This window comes from Drosophila innubila (assembly GCF_004354385.1).
Source record: "Drosophila innubila isolate TH190305 chromosome 2R unlocalized genomic scaffold, UK_Dinn_1.0 1_C_2R, whole genome shotgun sequence".
NCBI lineage: Eukaryota > Metazoa > Arthropoda > Insecta > Diptera > Drosophilidae > Drosophila > Drosophila innubila.
The window spans coordinates 13,182,660-13,202,774 of record NW_022995374.1 but is presented as its reverse complement, the minus strand read 5'-3'; the positions used below and the strand labels follow the sequence as shown (position 1 = coordinate 13,202,774).

The 20,115-nt window shown below is 36.4% G+C and overlaps 2 protein-coding genes across 2 annotated transcripts; both read right to left on the bottom strand.

Moving 5' to 3' along the window:
- Positions 1–17,463: 17,463 nt before the first annotated feature.
- On the bottom strand, positions 17,464–18,357 carry LOC117783887 (aquaporin-2-like). Its single transcript, XM_034621452.1, has 2 exons — positions 17,830–18,357; positions 17,464–17,771 (listed from the first exon to the last, which is right to left on the bottom strand). The coding sequence occupies exons 1-2, from the start codon at positions 18,340–18,342 to the stop codon at positions 17,598–17,600; spliced, it is 687 nt and encodes a 228-aa protein (XP_034477343.1). The 5' UTR covers positions 18,343–18,357; the 3' UTR covers positions 17,464–17,597.
- Positions 18,358–18,857: 500 nt separating this feature from the next.
- LOC117783646 (aquaporin-2-like) lies at positions 18,858–19,799 on the bottom strand. The gene is made up of 2 exons (XM_034621155.1): positions 19,242–19,799; positions 18,858–19,184 (listed from the first exon to the last, which is right to left on the bottom strand). Exons 1-2 carry the CDS (start codon positions 19,746–19,748, stop codon positions 18,996–18,998), a joined length of 696 nt encoding a protein of 231 aa, XP_034477046.1. The 5' UTR covers positions 19,749–19,799; the 3' UTR covers positions 18,858–18,995.
- Between the last annotated feature and the right edge of the window lie 316 nt (positions 19,800–20,115).

The following is a 20,115-nucleotide window of genomic DNA, read 5'->3' as shown; positions in this document are numbered from 1 at the left end:
AATGGTCTTGTAACTGAGCTGCCTACTATGCGATGGACGACGACGACGGTGACGACAGTGACGACGACGGCGACGACAGCGACGGCGACGGCAATGGGAACGTCGTTGGTTACGATGGCAACACGGCAACGCACAACAATGACGCGCCACAGATACAGATACTCTGGCAGCAACAGAGCCAGCAGCTAGTAGTAGCTACTGCTGCCAGCTGCCAGATACAGATACACTCTACAAATACATCTATAATAAAAACGAGTTGCACACACACACACACACACATTTATCTGAGTAACAGATACGGATACTGAAACACCACCATACCATGTCAGGGCACAAGGCACAAGGCAGAGAGCGACAGTGGCAGCAGCAGCAGCACCAGAAGAGAGAGGCAGAGAGAGAGAGAGTGGCAGAGGCACAGGCTGAGGCTGTTGGGTAGGCGTTCCTGAGAGCAATAAAGTCGCATTGCGCTGAGTGGCCTGCCTGCTGTCACACTCTAGCCATCTCGCTCTAGCTGCTGACTGCGCACATACTGCTGGGCTGGTGACTATGTCTGCACTGCTCACACGGCGGCATTGCGGCTGCGGTGGTAGTCTGCTCTGGTTGCGTTTAACTGTAATGTATATAAGCCCTACACACAGGCACACACATACGCACACACAGACACACATACATTATACATGCATACAGTTGCAATTGCCGGAAAGCGGAGTGATGAAGAGGGGAGCGAGAGCAATGGAGATGGTGATTGTGATGAGTGAGAGGCAGCAGTACGTTGAAATTGATAAAGAAATCAAATAAAGCGGCAGCAACGGCAACAGCAGCAAGGCGCACAGTGGTTCCAAGCCCATATTAATAATTTGCCAATGGAAATTCGCTTTATTTACATGAAAAGCGATCTATTTGACTTGGAGATTTGCTCAAAAGAGCACAAGCAAATTAATATTTGTCTAAATGTGTATATTAAATTTTCTTATTTTTAAATTACACAATAATTTTGTAATGATCTCAAACTAGAAAATTAATTATGTTCTGTGATATTGGACTAAATATCTACTAAATATATATATATATATCTACTAAATATATATAAATATATATATAATATACTTATGGAGGCTTTCTTAAAATAATTTTGTAATGATCTAAAAGTTAAAGCTTTGACGACAGGAAATTTGAATTTTTTTAATTGTAAACATATTATTTATTTTGGAAAAAAAAAAAATAATTATTACGAGAATTATATTGTAAATATTGTTATACCTAATTGATAGATCTGCTAAGGTATATATTAAATGATTATTAAATGATTGCAATCGTTATTCATTAAAGTCAAATTTTAACTGGTTTTACTTTAAGATCAACTATTTTTTTAATTTATGAATATACAAAAACTATATTTATGTATTGCAAGTCATTTTTCTTAAAATTTAGTATGCATTTTTTTTATTCTTCAACGAGTTAGTTGTAGTTAGTTAGTAGTAGAGCTGAATGATTCATTTAAAAGTAATAAACTCTTAAAAGTTTACTTGTCTATTAGTAATATTAAACTTTTATAAACGTTAATAGGGTTTCATAATCCTTTGAACCACGGTAGCTGCCACATATTGTGTAAGTGTAGCGAAAATGTTTGACGTGATGTGGCCGGGTCGGTCGTGACTGCGCCTTCTCTAACGGCACCGCCGAGAAACCCAAACCCAAACCGAACTCGAACCCAACCCAAACCCAATCCAAGCCAAGGCAATGCAACCTAGTCGAAGGTAACCCCCCCTGAATCCGAAACAGAATACAAAATACGTAGTACAACAAATTCAGGTTTCATTTTGGCAAAAGAGAAATGTATAAAAAGAGAAATAGAAAAAAAAAAGAACTTTTGATTATGCCATCAAATAAGGGAAATATTTACCAGCGCGGTTTGCTGCTTCATCACAGTCAACGTCAGTCTAAGCAGTGGAAGGGGGCAGCAGTGTGCTGGGATGGGGTAGGGGGTGGCAGAGGGGAGGATGTAATGTTCGCGCTTTGTCGGAGTGTTAACAGATTAGTTGTTTACATGCCACAAGTAAATGAGTTTTCAAATTGCCGCCATGCAGAGGCGTGCCACATGCCTCAGTCTCTGGCTCTGCCTCAGATTCAGTCTGTGTCGCCTCAACCCACCCCACCCCACCCCACCCTTCCTCTCTCTCCCAGCTCTTTCTGCTGTTGCTATACATATGTATTCGCCATTGACACGACACGACACGATACGACGCCATAGCCATATAACCATATAGACCAGAGTCAGAGTCAGAGCCATTGCCGTATCCGTATCTTGTATCTTGTATCTCGCCCCGACGCTTTGTATCTGAAACCGGGTGTCGATGCAGCTGGCAGTTGCCGCTGCCGCTGCTTGGCTCTTGTTAAATCTGAACGATGACTTTTTGAGTAGTTGGTTGAGCATTTAGGATAATTGCATTACGAGAGAGGCTTCGTGGCAACTCTGGCTACTGATTGCGATTGTGTCGCACCAACAACAGCACCAACAACAGCTTGTAGATACATTCATGTTGCTCAAAGATACAAGCTTAGATAGCGCACGCATTGCGACAGCTCCCACAGCCTTCATCCACACGTTATATACACATATATATATATATACATATCAATCATTATGGTATCTATCATCCATTATGCGCCACCGCGTTTACCGTGGCATTAATAAATGTTTTATTTCGTATCATAGATCATTTGTAAGGGATGCACATCACAATTTATAGATGATGTGAAATTGAAATATTTTTATTTATTAAATTTTTTAAGTTATTTGTATCTTTCATGAAATGCAAGCTTTTCCTTGTAAAGTGCTCTTTAATTTAAGATTATATTTACTACGTGTCTGTTTCTTTAAAATCTAAAATACCACTTATATTAAACTAAATTTTTTCTAGTTTTTCTTGGTAAAGTTTGATTTAAGAAGTACCCATTTTACTTTCAATAAACTAAGCCAAAACTTTATTTTTATATTTAGTTTCAATTTATTTAATATTATTTTTAAATTGTATATGTTTTTCTATAATTTAGTTATTAATGGAATGGAATAGTTAAAATTATTATATTAAACACATTTAAAGCCAAATTTCCTAAACATATTTCAATATTTACAATATTTCTTGTATACAAAATATTTAATTTGCTTATTAGAGTGTAATGTAAATTTCAATCAGTTTTTCGTATTTAATTTGTTTATTTATATATGTCTACTTAAATCCCATTTTCATAAAAAATATGAAATGTATAGGTCAATACATAAATACTTAATATGTACTAAATAATATTAATAAAATCGAGGAATTTCGAAAATTGTATCTTATCAAATAGAACTTCCTTGAACTGATTTATATTAATTTTAATATATTGATTAAACAAAAAATGGAATAATATATACGAACAGCAAACTGTCAGTTCAAGTTATCCGCAAATATCATAAGCAAGTTAAGTGAAGCTCCCTTGATTCAGTTAAAAAGCAAAAAGCAATTTCAATTTCATTCAAATTGCCTAACGAACCAGTAATCATCTCTCGTCTCTCATCTCTCGTTCTTCTTCACTCTCCATGCTAATGATATTGTAGCTAATTCGCTGGGGGCGCTAATCAAAGTATCCAACTGCAGATGCAGATACAGGCAACTGGTAACTGGTTACAGATACAGATACTAAAAGCCCAAAAATATGAGGCTGTCAAACTGTGTCACTGGCTCAATGAAATCATGCGCCCAGTGGTCCATTAAATGACAAAATGTGCCCTCGCGTGCCCAACGCAAACAGTCCCGCCCACTCCACAGAGAGGGCGGAGAGGTGAGTCAGTCACAAAAGACTGAAATGTAATTAGGCCAAATGTGCCGAAAATCCGTTATGTTGTGTGAAATTTCATTTTGCAAAAACAATTAAAAGGCAATTAAAAGTGGTTTTCAAGCGCGCTTGGTTGAGCTTTAAAAGCCAACGCTCTCTGCCAGCTCGGTGGTGCCACCATGTGGTGCAGTGTGGCGCAGAACTAACCGCAAAAAAGGGCCAAAAGCACAACGAGCTAGCGAACCGTTTTAATAAACTGAAAACTGAAAGAATAATTTTGGTTGCTTTTTCGTATTTCGCCTGCGGCTAGAAAGTACATTTTGGGGGCACACAATGTGGCAAGGACCTCTACATATGCCACAGAGAGAACAGACTACAGAGAAACGACGGATAATTCTATTTATGAGGTTTTTTCCCAACCCTCCAACTGCCAGCCAAAGTTATTGTTGCCTTTGAGACTCAATTTGTTTAAGATAATTTAATCTGATTTCATGTACCTGAATATTTATATGTTCGAGGGAAGCTCGGACTCAACATGTCAACACCCCGGACAGACAAACACACACCCACACCCACACACACACTCCAAGTAGACCACTTGAATTTCAATTTATAATACTATAAAAACGAAACTTGACGTAAATATATTTTATTGTGGATTTGGTTGATGACAAAAGGGATCAAAATTCAATTTAAACGTTAGACAAATCGTTTTTCTTTGAGCCTCAAGACCTTTGTGCTTGGCTCGTTTTAAGTATTAAAGTTCGTTAGCCCTTTAAGAACTGTACAATGTACATATACTAGTATAAGAGAAATATTAACGAAAATGCCAACGCAAGCAAAGGCTGGTAATTAAAAGTTTTGTCGTTGCAAAATATTTAATATTTTAATTTATACGCAATTTAATAAATCGTCAAATATCAAAAACTGGACACGCCAGGCGCACTGATTGAAAATACTTGTATATCCAGGTAGAATGGGTGTTTTAGGACTATCGACTAACCCAATACCCTGTGGACAGTCTGAAAAAAAAGTAATTTTACACTTCTATAGCCTTATTTGGCAATTTTCAGAATATACACTTCAAATAAAAGCTAATCATTTTAAGAACTGATTTTAACTCTTGAATACCTTCTATATTTATCATTCAATTTTCAAAATGTTATGATGATAGGGAAATATCTTTTTATACTAATCTTAACTCTCAAATAACTTTTATGTTTCTAATAGGATTGATTTGAAATTTTTATAAGTATATGAGAAAGAAATTAAATTTTCACAATATAAGCAAATGAAATTTTCGGAGGATAAAATTTAATAAAAAATAGTTTTTTTGTTACGAATATTAACTAATGAATAGCTTTTGTGCTTTTTATAAAATTGATCTGAAATTTGCAGAATATAAAGCTAAAAAAACTATTGAATGTATTGATAGCTAAAGAATACTAGATCTTTTTTACCCTCTATTAAAATTACAATTTGACAAACCCTTTGTGAGTTCTTTGTTATTGGGTATAAGATCAGAATAGCTTCATAAGGCGCGCCGAGGAAATGGGAATGGGGATGGGAAACAGAAGCAAAAGCGGGACACGATCACCAATTGCTTCGATGATGATGAAAGATCGGCGCTGTGCCAAGGCATTCGATTAATTTACATCGTTCTTTCTGGGGCCGACAGACTGCGCCGGCGTTTAGAGAAGCAGTCGGAGATTGGGAGACAGAGAGGAAGAGGGAGAGGGAGAGGAGGAGGGAGACAGGAACAGAGTTGAAGTTGAAGTTGAAGCCTGGTCAGCAGTCACATATTTGTGTTGTTTGTGCTCTGTTGGTGCGATTGGGCTGCATTCCATAGTCATAAGGCTCCAAAGGAATGCCTTTGGGCATTAGGTTGTCCAACAATCTGAGCAATGCACGGCAAATGTATTGAGCTGCATTTAATAATTATGCCCATGGAGAATGAGGACAGCAGCAGGAGTCGAGTTGAAGTTGGAGCTGTAGCTGAAGCTGAAGTTGAACAACGAATGCGCTTGATGAGCGTGTTTTGGGCGACGGCAAAGAACAGAGTCGCAATTTTTGGTCAAGTTTAGTTTTCGGCCTAATGGAAATGTCAAAGGCTCAGTGTCAGCTGCGCGACCAGAGCCGTCAAGAGGCGAACATTTGGCTGGCCTTTTGGCTACTGTGCACCACTGCGCATATTAATCAGCTGCACACTCAGCAGCACCACTAACGATTGCTTGGAACTGAGAACCGAGAAGTGGGAGCTGAGAAGTGGGAACTGGCAAGCGATATGCGGTGCGAAACATGCGTGAAATCTTCTCTGCTCTGCTCTCGACAAGATTAGAATGCGATTGTATACACTGAAAAACAAGACCAACTTCTACAATCAAGAACAATCATCTTAAATAATTTATTCTTAAAGTAAGAGCATTTTAATAATACTAAGATTAAAAATCTAAAAAATCTAAGTTCTTAAATTGCTAGGAAGGTAAAAGGCACTGGATCGAATCCCACTCGTTACAAGAGAAAAAAACCAGATTAAAATGTTTATTTTAATAAAAAAAAAAATATTATTAATTTTAAAACCTTATCTATGTATCTACTTATCTATTTATTCTTGACTAAAATTTTAAGAACAAGAACTTGGTCTTATTTGAAATGTTCTTAAAACGAAGATGTGTTTTCTAAATCTAAGAATTGTACGTTTTCGACTCATTTTTTAGATCAAAATTCTTAGTTTCGAGACCAAAATCTTAATTATAGAACATTTTTTCTATCAGTGTATGTGCGACTGTGTGTGTGTGTGTGTGCGTCTGTTTGCCTGAGCCTCTCGTTGTCCATTTTGCCTGGTTGCTTTATTATATTCTTCTCCTTTCGTGCAACTGCGCAGGGTATAATAACTTTGTCACGAAATGTGTAACGCATGTTTTTAAGCAAAAAAAAGATCACTGATTTTATGTAATCTTATAAATCCTAAACAAATTTGATTAAAACTGGACCACAATATCATATAGCTGTCATAGATACGATCTGTCAAAAATCAACCTTAAGTAAGAAACAAGTTTAAATTTTTAAAAATATCTCTATCAATCTCTCAAATCGAGAATTTGTTGATATATACATTCTGATGATATATGGCTTAAATCGGAATACTATGTCTTTCGAAAATACCAATCAAAAATTGATTACAGATCTCTACAAGAGTATTAAGTCTTCGACGTGCAGAAAATAGCCTTACTTTCTTGTTTTTGTCTGTCTTGCCACGCAAAAAGTGTGAAATTGTCGACTACTGGTGCAAGGAGTGTGGAACTTGGAGCGTGGGGCATGCAACTGAAGCAGAAGCAGAAGCTGAAGCTGTAGCAGGTAGACAGGTAGAGCGAAGTTGCCTCTTGCCACTTGCAGCTTTAATTAAGTCATTAACACCAATCACACGGGTGGACACTGCCAACTGCAACAATATCGAATTTGCCATTTTTGGTCAAAATTATCTGGTTGCGGTCGGGCCAACGATACTGTTGCCAATAAAATATCAATTATGCGTTCGCTTCTCGACTGTTGTTGTTACGAGTAGTATTTTTTTCTTCTTATTTTATTTTAGTTGTGCCCTAGGGCATTCTCTTTGGGTTTTTGGCTAAGGTTACCAGTTAGCAGTTTTCCCAGGCGCAACTATCCCACGGTTAACTAATGACAGCTCTACAACAAATCGGTTTTGCATAACAAGCGCTTACTGGTTAATTACCCAGGCGATTGCTTTACACATCTGCCGTAATCAGAATCAGTCTATAAGTAAATCGCTTAATCAGTATCGGTGCTAAAAGCCCTGATTATATACGGCATATTTCATGTAATTACAGCAAGCGGCAAGCTTTCGCTCATCATAAAACAACAACAATAATAACAACCACAAAAGAGAGCAACAATTATAGATAGAGCCTCGTCTTCTCCCTTTTCTTCTTACTTGGTAGCGAGTGTCAATTAATGAGCGACGTCTGTCTGATCTGTCGCTCTCGCAGCTTGACGCACAAAAGAGAAACGTCAAATGCGCAATGAGCTTAATTTGTTGTGCGCACACACTCACACTAGCATATGTACAGAAAAACTAGCTAGCCATCTCGCTCGCACTCAATTGTCACTCAATCAGCCTTTTGTTTTAACAGCTTTGTTGGGAGGGGAAAGGAGGAACTGCCTGGGTAATTGAACGCATCGCAGCCACTTTAAGTTTTTTTGCGCCTGCTTTTTTAATACTCTGCAGCTGTAAATTCTAAAAGCGGGTATACAAGAAGCAGGAAAGTTATAAAATAAATGTTTGATCACTGCAAAATAAATAGGCATTAAGTTTAGTTAACTAACGTTACCACTGCTACTATTTGAACTATTTTGTGGCGGTCTGCAATTAAAGTGCGATAAGAATCGATAACAAGTTGACAGGATTTGATCATCACTAATAAGCGTTGACTGTTACATTATGTGATGAATTACAATAAATTGTCTTAGTTAATGAATGTTAATTATGAGCAGGGTATTTGCTAGTTCAACACAGCGAAAGCGACTACTTTGCGGCTCTTCTTTTGACGTTCTATATAAATTGTTGTAACGCCTATTCGGAGCAATGTTTTGGCAAGGGGCAGCTTGAGCTGACTTGTTGGTGGTGGAAGGAGCAGAATAGGAGGAGAAGGAGAAGCTGGCAAGAAGAGTGGGGATATTATATACATGCGCAGTCCATTGTTCTTAGCACAACTCATTAAGCCTGAAACTGGGCATGGGTGTTGACGTGGACGTAGGGAATGTGTATGTGGGCTTGTGAATGTGAATGGGCCTGAACTGGCCTATTAATTAGATAACTATCTTGAGAAATTGCCCATTTTCAAATAGTCGGCGAGCATTTGTGTAATTAGATTTGCTTTTCACAACATTTACGTTTTGTTGGTAGCAGACGTTGATTGCATTTGTCGACTGACTTGGCCCGACTCGACTCGAATAACTTGGGCGATTAATCATTGCCGGACCAACAACAACAGCACCAACAACTGTAGTCAACAGAGCAAGGGAGACAGATAGCTTGACAGGAACGTGTGGTATAAAGCAAAAATGAAGAAGAAGAAAAACGCCTTGCGGTTTGTCACAATTTATGAGGTGATAATTATTCATCTCGACCCACAAAACTGTCATAATATTGTAATTAACATTAAGACTCGCAATGAAATTAAACGCATTTCATTGCAATTGCTGCTACAAGCCGTTGGACATAACTTTCACCAGCCACTGTCCGTCCCCGATAACGGACCCTAATGTGCCATCATATTTTGTCCTTTACCGACCCAATTCGTTTCCTCATTTCCAGACGTTCAAATCGAATACGGAAATGAGCCACCACAGCCGTCAGTCGCATCACTTCAATTGATAACATCGATGCTGTTCGTAAAAAGAAAAAAAAAGAAATGAGAAAACGGATAAGAAAAATCCACAAACTAATCACCAGTAGAGGAAATGAAAAACAGCCCAATGAAACCTGGCCACAGTTAAATGGTAAATGGTAAATAGTTATCCAAAGGCAAGGAATCAAATCTTTAGAGTTTGCAATACGAGTCCTCGCATCTCTATTTCATTTGACACCATGACAAATTTCATTTGGGCTAAGTCTAGACTTGAGATCAGAGTCGAGATTAAAGATAAAAATTCTTGTAACTGTAACTGCTGCAAATACTAATTCCTCCTAAATATGTATTTATGCAAGTCAGTAAATCAGAATATTCTCTGAGAACTGAACTACAATTTGAGAATGGAATGTTAATCCTATCTCTTCCAAATCTAAATTGAAATATGTATAAGCGACATACCATATTGGCTATAATTTGAGCACTAGATTATTTGAAAATTTACAAATATCATATTCAATATAGAAATCTTAATTACAACGAATTTTATCCCTTTAAATCAATTTTTTTTAAATTAAATTACAGTTTTTCTTAATGTCTAGTTTGGGTCTCAGTAAACATAGTGAAAGGTATTTTGACTTGAATAAATATTAATGTCAAATTCAATAAAATAGCTGCCAGACTATATTTAACTGGATTACAAAAAAAAAAGCTATCATAACTTTATAATGACTGTTGCCATTTCCAATTTGAAATTTCTTAGCATCAAAGAACATGTAGATTATACTTTTATCTTTTTGAAAATTTTCGGAAAATAAGCTTGGACGTCTTAATATTTGATCAGAACTGTAGCGAAATGCAATATGTTTAAGTTTAAAACTGTAATAACTTTCCCTAAATCTGTTGTTTATAATGAAGTATAACTTGTAAATTTAGTAAATTATCTAAATTCTCCCTTTTCATCACTTTAATGCATAATTAGTATTAAAAATTTACTTGTATGACTTTTGTAATATATTTGACAGCGCTACAAAGTGGAACTAGGCCCTTAAATGCACCCTTATCAACTGTATTTGGTACGATATGATGCAGAGTGTTGGTTCCAACTGAGTTTTGGATTATGCTAACATTTGGCATAGCTGTAATTTGAATCTCAACATGGAACTCAACACTCGGCAAGTTGATTGGCAATGCTTCCTGCCACCTTTTCAGCAATTGAATGGGAATTGTGCCCTCCTAATGACATAATGGACTTTTCGCTCCATGAATTTGCCATTGCCATTTGCCACATTGTTGTTGCAACAGTAACTTATTTTTTTAATATCATTATGCAGCACAATGGGCGTGCCTGGAGTTGCAACTATGCGGACTATCCGATGGTCTCTGGATTGGGCATGTAAGAAGAAGAAGAAGAAGAAGCGCACATTGTGTACGAAATTTCAATTTATTTGTATTGAAAAGTTTGAACAGCACGAACGAACGGAAGAACGGAAGAACGAATAGCTAGAAATGTATCTGGACTGGAATGTTACAGCAGCCGCAACATCTCAACCTCAACCACTGGCAATGTTGCCACATAACGGCTTTTGTGGCATTCAACTTGGCTCGTCTATTCGGGGGTTGTTTGAACACTTTCTTTCGCCGCAAGCAGCCGTTGCTGTTGCTGCATGTGAAGGACTCTGTGACTCTTGAAAAGTGGGAGTGGTTTGACGCCCAACCCAAGAGGCGCGACCATGCGGCGCCATTTACAATAAACTTTCAACCAGTGACGTAGCTTGGCCAAGGGTCTTTAAAAGGGGTCAAGTCTTTGCTCTTTCCTGAATTTCCATTTTCTTTTAATATAACATGTATATATACATATATGTATTTAAAATTGTAAAGGCAGCCAATGTAAAAGTTATTAAATTTTAAAATTCCTTTTGCATTTGATATGTAAATGTGGAGCGAATTTTTTTTTTTTTATTACATTTGAATGCAGAATAAATCTAGAGGCCGAATCATCATCAAAATGACATTTCTTTTGAAAATCTGTTTCGTTTTGGCAAAGTTTGGCAATCACTTTTAAAGTGTTGTTATGCTAATATTGATATAAGGAGTTGATTAAAAGTGAATAATTGAGATTTAAAATTTAAAATTTTCAAAATTCCACAGGGGGTACCCTTAGGCTCGAAATGAAGATAAAGAGGCAAAATATTTTTTGAGCGAAGCTAATAATGTTTGAATGTAGAATGAATCTACAGGCCAAACCATGAACAAAATGACACTCCGCTTGAAGATCGGTCTAGTTTTGACAGAGTTATGTATGTTTAAAGGTGGTCCGACTTTGGATCTTGCAAATATACAAGTCAACAATTTTGTCCCATTTGACATGATTTTTAAAAAAAATGAAACCTTTCGGAATAAAATTAAAAGTGATGTTTTGTATTAAAACCGAATCGGAACAACTGTATGGTATTATTCCCTGATATTTTTAACAGATATCTTGACTACGTCCATGTGCAGTTGTGTTAACTTCGATGTATCCGTTGCGTACCCCCTTCCACCAGTCACGAGACAGGAAGCTCACGTACTCAATGAACATATTACAAAATGCCTTCTATGGCTGTCATATGCTCATGTAACTGGCTGACAGAAATAGGGAGATGATGGGAAGAGAGGGTGGGAGGGGAAAGAGAGGCTGGGAGGGGTGACCATTGGGTTTTGCTTTGAATTCAATTTGAAGTGGTTACGAATACGTATACGAATACTGTGAACTGATGCTGTGCCACTTCCCCTCTTTCTCTTCCTCCTATTCTTGCTCAGTCTCTGCTCTCGTCCCTTTTGTCAGTTACCGAACATGTTGAAAATCACATAATGTGTCATTTAATAATCAAGTACAATGACGACAACGGCATACAATGTGCAACAACCGGCAGCTGGAGGAGGAGCAGGGGCGAACAGGAGAGGGTGAGGTGAGTGGGAGGGGGAGGGGGAGGCAGGCAGAGAGACACAAAAACGAAACCAACAATATCGCCATTAGGCATAAATTTATGGGCGAGTACGAATCCCAGATGCATACATACATACATACATACATATATACAACGGCCATTGGCACAATCAGACCAAGCACACATAAACATACACATGTATATGTGGAGTACATCATATATGTATGAAACACACACACACTTGCATTTGTACATATGAGCTGAGAACTGAGACTGGGAACAGATGAGCTTCTTTACCCAATGCTCTCTCCCTCTCTCTTTCTCTCTCTGTCACTCCCCCTCAGTCGGCCCCTCTCTCTCTCTACCATATGAGCATCCCTGCGGCTGTTTTTTGCCTTTGGCTCTGTTTGCTTTTACCGTTCGTCGACGAAAACAAAAAAGTTAAATAAACGTTAAATGAAAAATTCAACTCAATTGAATTCGTTAGCGCGAAATGTCGTTCATCTCGTTATTTCATCTTCTCATCATCATTATCATGATTATTATGATGATCAACATGATTTATTGTTGTCACACAGCCATTGTTATTGTGTTGAATGGCAGCCATTGGACAGGATACTTTTGGCAGGCATTGTTAAAGGGTCGCTTGCAACTCTCAGATCAGAGCAGATCACATCAGTTAAAAACAAAGACTTCCTTCCTTTTAACTTGTGAGATTTTATTGCTCGTATCTATTGAAATTCAAATGAGCATGCGCACTGCTTGCTATCGCACAGACAAACACTGCAAGCAGTGCATAATTTGTAAAGGTTTTGCACTGCTTTCTTTGTTAATATCGACTTGCTCAAATATATGCATGTTTGTTTAATAAAAACAAGGCAAATCTATAACAATAGATAGACATGCTATTTATATATCTAACGTATATATAGAAATCATAGTTCTGCATATTGTTGCCTTATCCTTCTACTAAATTATAGTACCATATTTTATCTAATTTATAGCTTGCTGGAAAGCTATAGTTTTTTTTTTTTTATCATTTTTCACTTTTTGCCTTGTAAAATATAAAAATCACTATTTATATATATATTAAATTAATTAAAAATATAGGACACGGAACTCTGAAAGACTTACCTTCTGGCCTTTGATCTTTTTAAATTCATTTTTTTTAAATCTACAATAAAAATAGTATTTCAAATCTCTAATTTTTGTTCATTTATTTATGTATTATTCAATATTAATATAAAATAATCAATTTATCTACGAGTGTATTATAAATTCCCCTTTATAGTTAAGCTATGATAAGGTCAATTAAGTTACAAAATAATTTTCCAACTCCCGAAATGCAATTTCATTTTCCTAGCAACATTTTCCGTCTATTAATATATACATATGTATCTGCACTTAAATTTAAAGCTAGTTGGCCTGCAGAAATGTAAATCCAACAACAAACAATGTGTAAATAAATACCTGTACCTCTTACCTTTTGCCCAAATATTTGTGTGGCGTCAGATACAATTTGTTGCTGAGTAATTTTATTAGTTATAGCTGAACATAGCATAGCAAAGGGCACAAGGGAGTAGTGGTAGGGGAAGAGGTAGGGGGAGAGGGAGAGGAGGAGGGGATAGAAGACGGGCGCTCTGTCTGCGTATACCTGCGGATGGACGACGCTGCAGCGGAAGTTGAAAATAACCCAATGGAGCAGGTATACAATATAAAATACACGTATATATAAGTATGTATCTATATCTGTATATACGTGTACTTATTGCAGTGTAAGAAATAATACCGAAAAGATAAAAATAAAAAAATAAAAAAAAATAAGACACTTTTTGGAAAAATGGTTGATCATAATGATGATGACGGGGCAACGACGATGATATGGCACAAATGCGCGAAATGCGAATGAATAGATACATATCTACATACAGACACAGATACAGTATGTATCTTTAGCTCGAAGTTGGCTGTCTGTCAACGTGTCTGTCTGTCGTTGTGTCGTTGCTTCTGATAATCGCTACCGTGCGGGGGCACCAGACAAATTGCCATTTACACCACTTACAACAGCAACGGCAGCAGCGACGTCAGCGACGGCGCCGACAAGTGCCAGCTACAGCTACAGATACAGATACACAGCTATAGCTACAGATACATTGTATATTCATAACACTCATCTAGGGTTGTCTCGCTTCGTCGCAAGTGCGGCAATTGCGCGTTGCGTGGTGGGCGTGTCGCTGCCTAGGACACGCCCCTTTGCCAATGGCAGACCATAAACATACACACACACACACACACACACAGACACGCACACAGTCACATAGAGAGAGGGAGATACAAAGCATAGATACATACTTGTGTTACAGATTGAGATACTTTGTTGCATTGCTGCATTGTTGTTGCTGCCGCTGATTTAAGAAGCTGCCGTTGACGTTTTGAATAAATTTTAATTGAATTCGCACAATGAAACTGTTTACTTAACCTGCCACTTTGCAGAGATGAGCTGCATTCACACACACACAAACACTCACACACACACACACACACATAGATACAGATACATTGTATATAACAGCATATGTGGCATGTTGCCATTTAGCTCTTGGTTTAATTACAGCTACCCAGGGATTTGCGTTAACACTTGTTAAATATGCAACAGCGACACAACTTGGGGCAAGCTAATGAGTTGAATGTGCTCCAAACTAATTGCTAATATATGTATATAAGTATATAAGTTTGTATGTGCCACAGTTTGTTGCACTGTTGTCAGTTGTAAGCGGCACTTGCCACACTGTTAATCCACTCGCATAGCTATAAGCCCTAAACTGTTAACGGCTTATGCCATATAGCTTAAATATAAGCTAAACAAAAATAAAAGCATTAAACTTATGCTTAAAAGCTTATTTAAATATTTACACTGTCAATCAACTAACTGTGAACGAGTAGCATAATTTAGCTAAAAGTTTATAAAGTGAGAAAATAGAACACAAATTCAACTGAAATGTTGACAGATTAGTTTTAAAAATTCTTTAAAATTTAAGTAAAAAATAAAATACTTAATAACTATTATTTATTTATTTTTATTTGTTATTTATTTAATAATTATTAACTTAGAACAGTTGACTTAAGTTAAACTTAAGCTAAGACTAAAAATATTTAAAAAATAAAAATTACATTTAAAACTGAAATTATAAAAAATAAAACAAATTAAAAATTTTCAAATATAAAGAAAAAATAAAATTAAAAGTTATCATTATTATTAAAAAATAAAAATGACATAAAAACTGAAATTATAAAATAAAAACAAATTACAAATGTAAAAATATTAAGATAAAATAATTATTATTATTATTATCATCACTGTTAAGCAATAATAAACTAAATTTATAAATTAAATTAAATTAAATTTAAAGAATAGAAATTAATTTGTAAAAAATGTTATAACGATTTAAATAAAAGCTTTTTGTTAAAGTCTATGTAGACTTATACATATGGCAATACCAATTTTTCAGTCCTAATTTTCATTAAAAAAAATATTACGTCAAAATGATAAAATGTTAATAAAAGTAGACATTAAAAAATTAAATAAAAAGCATCAAGACTTCAACAGAAATAAAACTAGTTAAATAATTTTAAAAAAATGATAAGTATATGTAATATTAAATAAAAACGGTGCACAATTTGAATATCTTGGTGTAATTACAAAACTGTACAGTTTGAAAGCGATGTATGTTAAAATTGAATCAAGCATAAAAAGTATTTGTGAAAATTTAAATTTGAAAAATGAAAAAAAAAACCAAAGCTTCTGAATAGCTACTTAAAATTGTATCTATGCAAGTAAAAATATACATGAATAATATGTGTATTGACACAGTGACACAAAATTCAATGAATTCATGATCTGGCCGTTGACTTTTGAAATTCCCTTTCTCTCTTATCGATGATTACCAACACCTTTTCATTTCGCCTACCAAAATCAACAGCATCTTGGCTTGTACTTTTCATCTTTGAGCAACTCCTATCCATTTCTTTGTGCCCATTCCACCCCCCTACTACTCTTTTTGTGTTGACGCGTTTGTACTTCCGACAGGCGAATCACGTGTCAGGTAAAATGTGTGCACAGCACTCCTTCATTAAGTTAATAACAGTTTCCCTCAAACCCAAAGTACAAAGTGAAATTGCGAAAATCCGCTACACAATTTTCACTGGCGCTTTTCCCCCCTGCCACTCTTCCCCCTCTCTATGTGGTGGGGGTAACTGCTACTGTAACTGTGTGGCATGCAACACTGTGTAATTTGCCAGTGCGTTGTTGGCCTTTTGATTCTGCAACGGGTTTGTTTGGTTTTCAATTTCAGCCGCTGAAAAAGCAACTCGGATTGTGTTTTACATCTTGATTATCTTCCGTTTGTTTATACTACATAAACATGGGGGGAGAGAGGGTGAACCACCCCCGGGGTATGAAATGGAAATAGAAATAATATTTCTATTCAAATCCATTCAAGGATAAGAAGTCAATCAGTCTTCAAAGTGCTAAGGATTTTGCACTTTGTCAAAATTCAAATTCTGTAGAAATTTCAAGCCAAGCAGCTGCTTGCCTCAAAACTTAATCCGTCAGCTGAAACAACCCCAAGACGTTGTTGCAAATTGAAACTGTTACTGTTACACACATCCTCCCTCTCTCCGTTGGCTACGAAAGCGAGACAAGTCAAAGGCGTCTGGTGGCACGTGGCAACACGGCAAGGGACTGGACCAAAAAAAAAAAAAAAAGCCAACACGTCATTCTTCAATTACCCTTTCGACTGAGACACAGAAGGAGACGCAGCATGAGGGGGGTCGGGGTGGGGAACGTGGGACAACGGTCACATTATCGTAATCGCATCCTAATTGCGAGAAAATTACGCCCACGTGCGGCCGTAACCTGATCAGGATCAAAGGAGTACACAGTCGATGGATTCTATTGTCAACCTTGTTTACATTCGAACGACAATCTTCTGAACCCTTTAAATAATTTTAATAAATATATTTAAACCACATTCCAGCCTACACTATTCCGATACAATCAAATCAAACTATGTTTTATTTTAAACTTTTGACGAAATTCTTTTCGCAGTATTATTGCACGATAAAATTGTCTTAGCTATGTTGTGTGAAAATTTCAGTCTCCTAGGTCTTATGGTTTTGGGCTGTGCAATGATTAGTTAATAAATGCGGACAAAGATTTATATTAAGATTTATGTTGTATATATAGATTTAAAGCTGTCATTATGTATTTGGGTATTTTATCATTTGAAATGTTGAAACAATTGTTACACTATATTAAAAAATGATCCCAATTTACATTAAATAAATATATTGTCAACATTGTTTATTTTCGAACTTGTGACGAATACTTTGACAATTTTCTGGATATCGCCTTACTTATATGCGATTTACACTCTAAATAATTTAAATAAATTAGTTTACAAAGCATTTCAAAAGTAGATTATTCCATTTTTTCCGGTTCCTCCTGGGCTATCACGAAACGCCAGAGAACAGGAACAAGAATTGCGGCGATTAATTGACCCACCAAATAGGTCCAAATACCGTTGAATTTTAATTGGATCACTGCGGGTGCCAGAGATCGAGCAAAATTCAAACTGCAGCCAGAGTAAGCTTGCTAAATATAGTCAAAATGAAAGTTATAGTTGAAAGTACAATCTATGTTATAAACTCACTCCAGCAAACGTTAGACCGGCAACTATAAATCCAATGCGTAGGGAAAGGGAATCATAGGCCGCATTGCTACGCTTATCCCAAATGGCACAGAATGCGAACAATAGAAATGCGCAGAGAAAGAGCTCGATGAATATAACCTTCCATTCATCGACATGGTCACCAATCATGGTGAGACAGACGTCGCCGCTATTATCTGGAAATGCCGCATAGGCCAAACCAAAACCAGCCAATGCACCAATAAATTGACAGAGGAAATAGAACAACATCAGTTGCCATTCCATTACACCGACGATCGTGGCACAGACACTGACCCAGGGATTCAGATGAGCACCGCTGAGGAAGGCAAATGTATGCATCGCTGCCACATAGGAGAAGCCCCAACCTAGCGATGTTTCAACGCTCGATTTCGTAAATTGCGATATCGTACATCCAAGCGTCATTAACATAGCTGTACCCGTAAATTCGGCCAGCAATTTCTTGACTAACTCCATGTCGAACTTGAAGTTTCCCATTTTTTATAAAGTACTTTATGAAATTTTAGAAATAAAATATATATAAAATAAATAAAATATTTTAAATTTGTAGTGAAAACGATTTGTAACAATACTAGAACTCGACTAAACTTTTTCTATTTAACGACTGACTTGAATATAACAATTTTTTAATTATTTAACCAGCCTACTATAAATGAAGAAATTTGAACTTTAATTTAAATTTAAACTGACGGTGGCGCGTACATAAATCATTGTTATCGATAAGTCGTTCTTCTTTTCAAATGTGGCAACTCTGACATTTCGATTGTCACTTATTCGATGTTTTAATGCAAATGTATTGAATATTATTGGCGATAGCAATTTTTTCAATTGTGAACTTTTATTCGAGAAAAATTAATAAAATGGCCTACCATAAATCAACAAATTTCAAATTCTAATTAAAAATTGTAATCCATTTAAATTAACAGTGGCATCATGGAAATTTTGATTATCTAGTCTATTGATAGCAGATTTAAATAAAAGAATACAAATAGATACCAATATTTTCGCACTTTTTATTTACGCCAGTTCTGACTATTATTACTAACATACGAAAAATATCTGATTATCTGATGGAAAACTTAACTCTAATAGCAAAATCTGCTATTGAACATAATAAGATTGATAAGAAGTTATTCGCCTCCAGCAGCCTCGGCGTTCTCATCTTTACCTTGTAGGTAGAGGAAACGCCAAGCGACTGACAATAAGATGGAGGTAACAAGTGGCACGGCGATATAAATATAAATGTATCCCCAATAGGAGGCAGCTATTGCAGGCCAAAGGGACCGGAATGGATTCATGCTTGCTCCGGTATAGGCACCCTGCAAAATAAATATGTTAATAAATAAATAAATTAGAATTATTGAAATATATCTTACTCCAGCTAAGTTACAAGCTGTGACTACGATTCCAATGCGCAGCGAGATTGTCTCCAGCATTGTCTCATTGGCTTTATTCCAAGAGGCGCACATTGCTAATACCCAAGCTCCAGTCGTATAGAGCTCTAAAAATATTGATTTCCACCATGGTTTTATAATGACTTGCGTCACACAAAAGTTCGTCGAATTTTCGAAGCGCACAAAACCATACGAAATTCCAAATCCACAAGCTGATCCCAAAAGTTGCATTAGTATGTACAGAAAACCATCGACAACTTCAACGTTCTTCATTATCATAGCAGCTACAGATATGCAGGGATTTATGTGGGCACCAGACACTATACGAAATGCTTGAGTTGCGGCAATCACAGAGCCTCCCCAGCCAAAGCTATAAGCTAAAGATACGGTGTACCATGAGGCAACAGAGCAGCCCACAAATTGTACGAAAAGACTTGCTAAAAATTCGGCCAAAAGTTTTACAAAAAACTCTTTATTGAATTTACCCATTTTGTGGAATGTTTATTGTTGTTGAAAATATGGATACTGTAAAAATTTTGGTCGTCTCTACTGAATTTACTATTTCTTTCTGAATTATTTTTACATTTCTGCCTAGCTGTGTAAATTAAAACATTTCAAAGCCTTCTACGATATACTTGTGAGCGCGCCGCTAACAACGATAAGCCAATAACCTGGCCAACTACTATAATCGATTACTTATCGCATGCAGTTGCAGGGTGACCATCTTACATTTTAAGTGGCAACGCCAGACCCCCAGAATCTGCGAATTGTTTGGCGCGCGATTTAAAAAATAAAAATGGTTTTCTTATTTGTTTAATTTGTAAATAAGATAATAACGCAATATGTATTCAACAAT

What these genes read in the sequence shown, in the direction of transcription:
- LOC117783646 (XM_034621155.1), bottom strand. Translation starts at nt 19,748, where the DNA reads ATGGGTAAATTCAATAAAGAGTTTTTTGTAAAACTTTTGGCCGAATTT. An exon ending in CAGCTTGTAACTTAGCTGGA is followed by an intron (nt 19,185 to 19,241) that starts GTAAGATATATT and finishes TTTATTTTGCAG; the next exon opens with GGTGCCTATACCGGAGCAAG.
- LOC117783887 (XM_034621452.1), bottom strand. Translation starts at nt 18,342, where the DNA reads ATGGGAAACTTCAAGTTCGACATGGAGTTAGTCAAGAAATTGCTGGCC. An exon ending in CCGGTCTAACGTTTGCTGGA is followed by an intron (nt 17,772 to 17,829) that starts GTGAGTTTATAA and finishes GACTATATTTAG; the next exon opens with CAAGCTTACTCTGGCTGCAG.